Below are 11,440 nucleotides of genomic sequence, written 5' to 3'. Positions count from 1 at the left end.
TGAGAGAGAGCGAGACAGAGAGACAGAGAAAGAGAGGGGGCGGGGCATAAAAAATCTCGCGAACTTGTTTTATGCTCATTTCTCGCGAGATTTCTTCCAATCCAGCCTTCCCTTTGCTCTAGAGTGTCAGACCTCACGTGGCTCGGTGTTGAGTTTGAGAGCGGGCAATCTTAAACTGCTTTGAGAAAACTGGCTTTTTCTATTTTGGCTCTTAAGCAGTTCGCAAATTTAAAATTCCGGCTTTCTTTACTGAAAGAAAGGAAAGATTACTATTAAAGATGATAACGTTTTCCCCAATATTCTAAATGGAAAATTATGTCAAAAAATATGCTTGTGCTTTGTAGCACAAAGTTCGAAACTAGCCCAACTAAATAACCATTTACCAATTTTTTTAAATTTCAGAAATGTTTCTTGAGCAATTAGAATATATTTGAAGATCTAGGAGATTTCAGGTTAAGGTAAATTTATTTGCAGGAATCAAAGTATCTTATGTTGTTATTTGTATGTAGAGATCTAAAGTGTTCACGGTTGATGTTGTCCTCTTGTGGTCATCGTGAAGACATAAGCACTTAACACTGTAGATATTATTAAATATCTGTATATTTATTAATATACTGTATATTATTAAATCCTTACAAAGAGAAGTTCGGAATAATGCTGCATTCATGACCACTAGAACTGAAAACCCAAGCTAAGCTAGCATTGGGGGAAAGTTCTTAATACAGTTAAAGCTATTTTTTAATGGTTTTTTTTCCATATACTGGTCATTGGAAATAAAATTACCGCTGAAAAGTTGGATTTTACCTAGTTTGCTACAGAATATTAAGCAATGGATCTCTACTGGCTCAGTAGTCTCAGGCTTTTCTCATATTTCAAAAGTGCTATTCACACATCTTCCAAAACCATCCCAGCTAGTACTGCAGTTCAGATTAGCAGTAAAAACAAGTCTTTGGAACTGTCTTAGAACATGTGTATCGTCACATGTATATGTCTAACTATGCTCCGTGAAAGTAGAGTTCAAATTTTCTTTCTTGTCTATTCCTTTTATCTTCATGCCTTTGAGTCATCACAGAGTGAGTTTCTTAGGGCAGGAATTGCCCCATTTCTGAACCCCCACTGCAAGCACTGTACTTGGACCTAGTAGACTGTACTTGGACCTTTCACTATGCCTACAAAGCCGTGCTAGACTCAGCTCTTCTCCCCTTGCCAACGCCAGATCACACTGGCCTTTTACTTCCAGAAGGAAAATTCCTGCTCTCCTTCCCCCAAGGCCCTCCTCTAACAAGTCCGTTCTAACTTCTGAGAGTCCCTCTCCACCCCAAACATTTCACCTCATTCAGGCCTCATTCAGATCTTAATTTGAATGTCTCTTCCTCTAGACAGAAGAAACAAATCTTCTCCGACCCCTGACTTCCATCAGGTATTCTAATTCAAACTTTTCTTTAATAGTACTTTCACCATCAAAATTAATTAATTGGGCTCAGGGTAGGCGATGGCTGAGTCACGAAGGTGCGAGAGGCGCCGTGTGGTGGAGGCGATCGGCGATTTGGTCGGTGTGCGCACTGGCTGTGGGCATTGCTCCGGGTCCTGCGCGGACTGCTTTCCGGGTGAGTGTACTCGGTACAGCGTTTCCTGCGCGACTGCAACTCGGGCCTTTGGCCTGACCCAGCTTTAGAAGAGCTACAAAAAGACCTGGAAGAGGTGAAGGTATTGCTGGAAGAGGCCACTAGAAAAAGAATACGTGATGCACTTACAGCTGAAAAATCCAAGATTTAGATGAAAATCAAGAACAAGATGCAGCAGAAATCACAGGGGAAAGCAGTACCTCTTGAAAATGAAAAGCCGGCGGCTGTGGTTGGTCCGGTTACAACAGGATACACAGTGAAAATAAGTAATTATGGATTGGATCAGTCAGATAAGTTTGTGAAAATCCACATTACCTTAAGTGGAGTTCATCAGGTCCCCACTGATAATGTGCAGATGCATTTCACAGAGAGGTCTTTTGATCTTCTGGTGAAGAATCTAAATGGGAAGAATTATTCCATGATTGTGAACGACCTCTTGAAACCCATCTCTATGGAAGGCAGTTCAAAAAAAAAGTCAAGACTGATACAGTTCTTATCTTATGTAGAAAGAAAGCAGGAAACACACGGTGGGACTACCTGACTCAGGTTGAAGAAGAATGCAAAGATAAAGAAAAGCCCACCTATGACATTGAAACAGGTCCTGGTGAGGGATTGATGAATGTTCTAAAGAAAATTTATGAAGATGGAGATGATGATATGATGTGAACAATTAATAAAGCATGGGTAGAATCAAGAGAGAAGCAAGCCAAAGGAGACGCAGAATTTTGAGACTTCAAGGTTCTTTTGGGAACTGCGATGTGGAAATAGGATAGTTCCAATAAGAGAATGTTGGGGAGCTGCACAGATACAATTTGAGAGCTAATTACTTATATAGCCATCCTGCAAGTAAAGCAATGAATCATCTCCTACTGGAGGATTTATTTAAATAAAATGTGCTTATTATACACTTCATCCAAAAATGGTTTCCTTAGTACACCTGGTCATTTTGTTCAACAAAGGATTATGTTGCGTTATTGCTTGAATTATTAAAAAGCAAGTCTTGTCTAATAAAAATACCACATGTGTTTTTGTTTAGGTAAATGGTAGAAAGCAAAAGTATTTACTTACCTTTAAGTTACTGACATCAACTCCCATCAATGTAAGAATAAGAGTATAACCTGAGCTTCTATATAAAATGTAAATTTGTACCTGTGCTTGAAGATTGCAGTAAAGAGCTTGGCCTTTATCTCTTAGCAGATTAAGCAGTGCATATATCACGCATCAGCTCGCACTTATAATCCAGTCATAAATGCATCTCTCTAGATTTAAATATATTTCTGAATATAGACTTGAAGCTAAATCTTAACTTGACCAGAATAGACAAGCCTCTTTGCATAGTACCAATTAGTATTTTCATGGATCAACTAGTTTACAAAAAGCAATATTCATAAAGCAAAAATGATTTGAAAATTCATCTATTACTGTGTTCAATAAAGTTGGATTTTTGTGCAGTAAAAAATAATAATAATAATTAATTGACTGTATAATGACTGGTTACATGCTGCCTTCTCTAGACAAGTGAGCGCCAGGGAGCTACACTGGGTCTGTTTCATTCACTGCTGTCTCCCCGGGGCTTAGCACTACTCCTGCACGTGTCAAGGACTCAATGCATGTTTCTGGAACAAATTAATAGGGTTCCCCAATAAAATGCAGGATGCTAAATTAAATTTTAAATTCAATAAGTAATGAGTACGTTTTAACATAAAAGTATTTCCCAAATATAACATAAGAGAAATGTTATGTAAATCTGGCAACCCTAAAATTGATGAAGGACAAAGAGCTTCTGTCCAAATGAGAATTTTGAAGATGGTTCATATTTAGAATGTTGTAATCTTTCCTGTTGTCAAAAAAATGCTCTTCATTTAACAAGTATCTACAGAGTTCTAATATGTGTGTTTTAGGAGCTGGTAATATAAAGATGAAAACCCAGCCTCAACTCTTGATAGACTCCTCGATTTAGGTTTTGATTATATGGTTGGCCACTGTAATCATGGATGCTCAAAAAATCTTTGTTAATTATTATACTCAAACTATCAATGTTAGGTACACGGCTGCATTTTCTTCTGTAAAATCTATGCAAGTAAGGTATAATGTCTGTCCTAAATGTAGCTAGGACATTTTAAGCCTTATAAAGCTTATTAATTTTGGTCATAGAACAGAGTATGTTATACCTTCTCATATGTAAGTGCAGATAAAAGGACACAATTGAAAAAATTGTACCCTAGAAAGATCAGAGAGACATGACAATAAACAAGAAGAGCATTGGAGGTACACATGGGAGCAATCTTCATAAATATGGCTATGGGCAAATTTCACTCAAATTACTAAGCTTTGGGGAAGGCTCCAGAGGACTCTTTAAATCTAAAATCTAAACTAATAGATTGGGTTTGTGAAAAAAGAAAACAACTTCAGTAAAATATATCCTCTTTTGGACAGCCTACAGGGAAGTTGTCTGACCTGCTCTGGGGTTTACAGGAAAGGTCCTGCCATAATCTGGCTGACCACCTTGGGGTTCACAGAGTCACCCTTACTCCCTGCCCTATGAGGTTATGCAAATAAGGCAAATCACACAGTCCTGGAATTTCTGAGTTCAAAGTTTTTTCTGTGGAATGAAGCAACCCTTATTTTACAAAAGTGCTATTCTCACCAGGCGAATCCCTGAAGTTTACGGTAGACTTTGTATCTAAAATTTTGGACACAACCTTAGATTTCCTGGAATAAAATTTTATCCACCAAAAAGAGGAAGTGCAATACCATAGAAAAGACCACTAGCCCAGAATTAAAGAGAGACCTGTCCCTATTCCTGGCATTTCCTATACTTAGTGTAAATGTAGTTAAATTTGACTCCTTCTTAGCTTACTTTAGACATTTATTAGATGGATATGATAATATCCATCCTGGCCACCTTGCCATGTTGTTTATTTATTCAACTGGTAATTGACAGGCTTAAAAGAGTTTTGTGAACTGAGAGTACTATGTGTTCAAGGAGCATGAGGTATGAAACATACTTGCAAATGTTTAGAAGATAGATTGATAGATATAGGTGGATTGATGGATAGACTAATTTGACAAAGGTGGCAAAATCTTAAAATCGATGGATCTGTGTATGGGGAGGGTATGTTGGAGTTCTCTGTATGGGTTTTGTTTATTTTTGAAACAGTCTTTTAAGTTTGAAATTGCTTCCAAATAAAAAAAGTTTAAGTAAAAAAAAAGTTTTGTGGAATATTAAAAAGTGCTATAGAAATATAAAATACAAATATGAAAAATTTGGGTAAAAACCTCCATTTATTCATTTATAGGTGATCTCTAGCCTGCTTTAAGAGGCAACTAACAGATAATTAGGAATATTTTTACCATTGTTTAATCTGGATGATGAATTATATTCTTCCAGATTTTATTTGACACATCACTGTGATGCTTTCTGCTGTCTCCACTTTTCCCAGGTGCATCTTGGGTCAAAAACTTGATATCTTCTTAATAAGATAGAAAATATCAGGGTAAATTTTGCTGAACTCATGCCAAGTCTTAGTAAGGTAAGCCGGTTCACTTCATTTCATCAGCCCATTAAACCTCACACCCTCTGTCATCCTGTCACTCAGGTGGTAGGACTGTTACATCCATGCTCTCCAGCAGCAGTGAATGAAGAATTAGTTAGTTAGCTTTCTCTTAATATTTCCAACCTCCTCCTGAGCCTGCCTCATGTTCTGTATCGTTCTTATGGCATTTATCATCTTTTATCTGGGGCATGAATGTATTATCTATATTCTATTTAAAGGTCCTAAGTGGGCACTATGTACATAGAGGAAGGTCTTAAAGGCCCTGAAATACTTGTTAAAGAATTAAAAAACCTGGACAAGTCACTTAACTTCTCCCTGCCTTAGTTTCTTCATTTATAAAACTCTATTTCAGAGAGTTGTGAAGATGGAATGAGTTGTGTGAAGGAGTTTTGAAAAATATGAAATGAAGGGCCAGCGTAAGATACAATTTTTTTGTTCATGAATACGATGCTTTTCTTGTTCATAATGACATCATGATGATGAGAAGTTAAATGATCTCAGAAGAGACAGGGGACGATCCCAAAAGGGAATGAGCCTTCACATTCTGGGATTTAAAGCAGAGTGAGAGAGGTATAGTGCCACGCAATGAAAGCGGTTTAGTATTGGACAGATGTTGAGTTTGAATCTCCGCTGTAATCTGAGTGAGGTTTATTTTCCCTATCTGTAAAACTGTGCCAAGTATATTGTTGTGAAGAGGTTGTGAGAATTACAGATAACGTATGTAATATGCCCGGCATGTACTAAATACACTGTGTAAGTGGAACGCATTGGTAATACTGAGAGGGTTGAATGTCCCCACATTTGTCCTTTGGCTTAATCGTCTCATTATGGTAGTTAAACGAGTTTTTACGAAGTATGCTAAGAATACGCTAAAATAAGTTTGCGCCGGGATTTGGGAGCATTTGTTCAATGGATTATTGATAAAGTTCTGATTCAAAAAAAATTCGGGTAGTTCCGTTTCAATAAAGCTTTGCTCATAAGGTAAGGGTGGGGAAGGGGACGCTTATCGCGAGAACCTGACGGAACGCGTTTCTTGCTTGGGCCTTCTCTCGCGGGGTTTTAAGAGAGCAAGGAATAGAGGAGAAAGGGAGCCACCAAATATCGCGATATTCCAGCAGACTCTCGCGATTTTCAAGGAATCGCCCCTCCCCCTCTTCCAAGTGCCGTTTCGGTTTAACCTAGTGTGTGACTGTGAGTCTGTGTGAGGGAGCGAGTGAATGTGTGAGGTACTGAGGTGAAGCGGAGGCAAGGAAAGGGGCTCCCTCTGGAGCGAGGGACAGAGGGGGCGTGAGGCACCTAGGCCGCGGAACCCCATCGACAGGAACCGCCCCGAGCCGGGCAGGGGAAGGGCCCGCGCAGTCTTCACAGGGCCCCAGAGCCACAGTCGGGCCCACAGTCCTGAGCCGTCGGCTTCCTACTTCCTCAACCTCCCCGGCACCCGGCCCTGAGTGTTGGCTCGGCGTGAGGAGGAGGAGAAATCGACTTGAGCTGCTACCCTGGCCTCGCAACTCCACCGCTGAGGAACTCTCATTTCTCCCTTCGGTCCTTCACCCCCACTTCATGTAGGAGGGTGCTGAGGCGTCGGGAGGGAGGAGGAGCTTGGGCTACTGTCCCTTCCCTCCCCACCCCCCCTTTAAGGGCGCTTGGGTGGGTGTGGGTTTGGGGTTGGGGGGGAGGGTGGGGGTTACTTTTTGGAGTGCTGGGGAACTTTTTCCCCTTCTTGAGGCCAGGGGAAAGGGAATGCCCAATTCAGAGAGACATGGGGGCAAGAAGGACGGGGGCGGAGGAGCTTCTGGAACTTTGCAGCCGTCATCGGGAGGTGGCAGCTCCAACAGCAGAGAGCGTCACCGTTTGGTGTCGAAGCACAAGCGGCATAAGTCCAAGCACTCCAAAGACATGGGGTTGGTGACCCCCGAAGCAGCACCTTTGGGTACAATTATCAAACCTTTGGTGGAGTATGATGATATCAGCTCTGATTCAGATACCTTCTCTGATGACATGGCCTTCAAACTAGACAGGAGAGAGAATGATGAACGCCGTGGAACTGACCGGAGTGACCGCCTGCACAAACATCGTCACCACCAGCACAGACGTTCCCGGGACTTAATAAAAACTAAACAGACAGAGAAAGAAAAAAACCAGGAAGTCTCCAGCAAGTCGGGATCGATGAAGGACCGGATATCAGGAAGTTCGAAGCGCTCAAACGAGGAGAATGATGACTATGGAAAGACACAGATATCCAAAAGCAGCAGCAACAAGGAATCCAGGTCGTCTAAACTACATAAGGAGAAGACACGGAAAGAACGTGAGTTGAAGTCTGGGCACAAAGACCGGAGTAAAAGTCATCGGAAAAGGGAAACACCCAAAAGTTACAAAACAGTGGACAGCCCTAAACGGAGATCCAGGAGCCCCCACAGGAAGTGGTCTGACAGCCCCAAGCAAGATGATAGCCCCTCGGGAGCTTCTTATGGCCAAGATTACGACCTTAGTCCCCCAAGATCTCACACCTCCAGCAATTATGACTCCTACAAAAAGAGTCCTGGAAGTACCTCAAGAAGGCAGTCAGTCAGCCCTCCTTACAAGGAGCCTTCAGCCTACCAGTCCAGTACCCGGTCACCCAGTCCCTACAGTAGGCGACAGAGGTCTGTGAGCCCTTATAGCCGGAGACGTTCATCCAGCTATGAAAGGAGTGGCTCTTACAGTGGGAGGTCACCCAGTCCCTATGGTCGAAGGCGGTCCAGCAGCCCTTTCATGAGTAAGCGGTCTCTCAGTCGAAGTCCGCTCCCCAGGTGAGTTATTTGTCTAATAGTCCTTTCTAACGGTGGGTTATGTGAAACTGAAAATTAGTCGTGTTAACATTCTCTCGAGGCCTCCAGTGTTTTAGCCATCGTTGATTAGAACAACGATGTTTGCTAGTCATTCGAGTTTACTAATCCGTTCTCCCCTTAACCCAGAATTCAAGTGGCCCGTGCACATGCCTAAAACTGCTGAAGGTAGGTACTGCCAGTAATGGAATCTTCAGTGGCAAGGCCTCTGTTTATTGGGCACGAAGAGTTGATAATGGTTGCCAGAGTTTGGCTAACTATTTCTTTTGCTTTGTCTTAGTTTTATATAACTGGAAATTTAAGAAATAACACATTTTTGTTCATATATATTTTTTTTATGGGCAGGCACGGGGAATTAAACCGAGGTCTCCGGCATGGCAGTGTTCATAATTTTTAAGCCATTTGCCATATCGTATTTATGCTGTTCTCTGAGTCTCCAGACCTCTAAGTTTGTTCATTTCCTAATTTACTGTGTTATTAAACTTAGAAAAGCCTCCCATCTTTTAACTAATATTTCTGGTGGAAATTCAGTTGATTAGTCCCTCCTTTTGATGGGACCCAGGGACAATTTGGTTTTCTTTACAAAAGCATCTTTGACCTACCTTGTGACCACTGTCAATTTTCAGAATCCTTCTCCTAAAAAAAGGTAATAATACCTTCAAGTTGATATTCTTGTGAGAAAGGCAGATTAGTTTGAAATTTATTGTTGGAGTGAATTGTCTATGGAAAATTGTTCCTGTTCCTAGGTGGAACTCACCAAGTAGACATCTCTACCCACAAAACAGAACATGGGCTTTGGAGATAGACCTGAGGGGAATCCTTATGTTTTGTGACCTTTAGGCAAATGATTTAATTTCTGTATGCCTGGGTTTCTTCATGTATAAAATAGGAATTAAAAACTACTTCTAGAATTGTTGTGAGGATTTAATTTGTTGTTATGAAGTACATAACAGTGCCTTGTACATATCTATAAGTGAGAATAATATTGCCGAACACTAGTAGAGAAAAATCTATGCATGTCTTGTTTGTATGTCAGTGTGTGTAATTTCTGCTGACATAAATTTATAATTACTTTTAAAACAGTTTGAATTTAAGCCACAAGGTTTCTAGCTATCAAGTTATGAAGTCTTTTTGTCCCCCGTTTATTATGAAAAAATTTCAAGCACAGAAAAACTAAAAAAAATTGTGCAATGAACGCCCATGTAGAGTCAATAATATTTGCTATATATTTTATCACCTATCTGTCCATCTCTCCATCCATCTATCAATCCATCTTAAGTTTTGTGTTGATTCATCTCAGAGCAAGTTTTAGACATCAGTATCTTTACTCTTAACACTTCAGCATGTGTACTTTAGCTAGAGTTCATTTTTTTGTTTGTTTTTGAGAGGTAAGGGTAAAATTTATATGCAGGGAAATGCTTGAGTCTTAACAGTACCGATTGTGAAGTTGCTTAGTTTTTTAAAGAAGCCTAAGAAATATTCTCAGAATATTTGTTTTCTTGAAAGAGTAGTTTCATTAAGGCTGTACTGAGAAGTCTTATTTTCATGGAGTTTGGGAAATACACAGTATATAGAAAGAAGTACATTGATGAGTTTCAGAAAGAACTGCTTTGCAATGATTTTTGGATTCTTAGAGAAAATAGCACATCTCAGATTCTCCCTTTCTCTACTCACTTAATTGGAACTAGTGCAGTAGTGGCAAAAATGAATCAAGAAAGAATTAGAGACACAGTATGGTAGTATAGAGTATAAATATAGACATATAATATTCCCAGAGCCATGAGCACATTTTAGTTTACTCAAGTTGAGGGTTATATGACTGTGTGTGCATTGCACATTTTCCTACTTTCATTGGAATTCCAAATAGTAATATAAAGATTCCAGTTAAACTCTTCAGAGGAACATATAGATCCCTTCTATGGTAGTCTCTGTTTTTTTTTTTCTTGGGGGAGACAGTCAAAATAAACAACATCACTTTAAAAGACTAAAAATGCTTTGGCAGAAATTAAATATGTCTTTGCATCCACCAAAGTAGTAGTGATCAATAGTAGTAATTTCATTTCATGTGGTCAAACCTAACCTAATTCAGGGGGAAAATGCATTTATTTCTGAAGATAAATTTCTTATTTTTATCTGGGTTTACCTATTTGTATCTCTCCCCCTTTATTTTTCTTGAGGAGTGGATCTGGAACTCAAATATAGCATTTGTATGACTGAAATGCCATACTTATACGGCCATACAGATGTCCTATTAACAGTAGACTTAGGTTTGAAGTTGAAGAGTTTGTCGAGAGTTTCCTAGGAAGATTTGGTTTTGCTAAAAAACTGAAGAAACAATGACTTGTAGTGGGTGATGTCTAGAATTCTCTAGAGTTTGGGGTTTTAGAAGTTTTCCCTAAGTAGGGATGTTCTTTGTTTTATCCTAGTTATAATTCAGGCCGAGAAAATATCTTCACATATTTACAGAAGGAGTATACGTTTTCTCAGCAGTACCTTTATTTGGTAAATCCATTTAACTACGTTAGTATTTTATATGCCCATGTTTGTATATGTTTTTTGTTCTTTGTTATTGAATATTGTTAATTCCAATAATGACTTTGTATTTTAACTACCAACTTTTTGGAGCAGACTTCCAAAAAAGCAGTATAGATAAAAGAAAACCATGGCTGCCATCATGTAAGTTGTTTCTCCAACACATGTATGCTCTTTGTGTTGAGACGTTTTGATTCAAATCAGCCTTAACCAGAGATCAAAGATAAAGGCAGATATTGATGATCCATCTTTTTTTCCCTCATACTTAGGCCTGTGTAAGTTAGGCTTTAGTAAAAGAAACAAAAAGAAATAATGAGAAGTGGCCTCAATTTAGAATATTCTGCCATCTCCTAGATTTTATTTCCCAGTCGTTTTATATGAAGAAAATAAATTGAAAATGCAGTACCTTGCTTTATGAGTTTCTAAAAAGTTGTTTGGAAATAATTTTATATTAAAAGAACCAGGAGTCATTATATTTTTGAGAACATCTGCTAATTATTTTGGTAAAACAATTTCCCCAGTTTATCTATTTTATAAATCCTAACTCTTGCATGTTGGGGGTTTGTTTACTATAGGCATAACTTTATGATAAACTAACAAAACAAGAAATTATGTTTTTCAGGGATCTGCAAATTAAATAGCTTGCTAATTAACAAGTTTAGGTTTTGGTGTAGCATATTAGTTACTTTTGATTTCCTTACATAGTCACCTTTAATATATGGTATAATTTCATTGTGTTTTCATTTTATTGAAGATTAGAACCAAAATTATAAAGGTAATTATTGTGACTATGACTATTTCTTTTCCGAAGTAGGAAAAAATAATACTGACCCAATTACCTTCAGTTGAATAAATAGTGGAGAAATTTTAGTGCTATATAGATTCAAATATGTTGTCATGC

At 39.0% G+C, this 11,440-nt stretch overlaps 1 protein-coding gene and 1 pseudogene across 3 annotated transcripts in view; both read left to right on the top strand.

Moving 5' to 3' along the window:
- The first annotated feature begins 1,630 nt into the window (after window positions 1-1,630).
- On the top strand, window positions 1,631-2,424 carry LOC143685906 (calcyclin-binding protein pseudogene; annotated as a pseudogene).
- Window positions 2,425-6,856: 4,432 nt separating this feature from the next.
- CDK12 (cyclin dependent kinase 12) overlaps window positions 6,857-11,440 on the top strand; it is a 39,443-nt gene continuing 34,859 nt past the window's right edge. For all 3 annotated transcript variants that reach the window (XM_077164540.1, XM_077164541.1, XM_077164539.1), the window contains exon 1: window positions 6,857-7,971. In XM_077164540.1, coding sequence (XP_077020655.1) covers window positions 6,923-7,971 — 1,049 coding nt within the window. In that variant the 5' untranslated portion in view covers window positions 6,857-6,922. The remainder of the gene's footprint in view (window positions 7,972-11,440) is intronic.

Source organism: Tamandua tetradactyla, chromosome 6 (assembly GCF_023851605.1).
Source record: "Tamandua tetradactyla isolate mTamTet1 chromosome 6, mTamTet1.pri, whole genome shotgun sequence".
NCBI lineage: Eukaryota > Metazoa > Chordata > Mammalia > Pilosa > Myrmecophagidae > Tamandua > Tamandua tetradactyla.
This window is presented reverse-complemented; position numbering and strand designations above follow the sequence as displayed.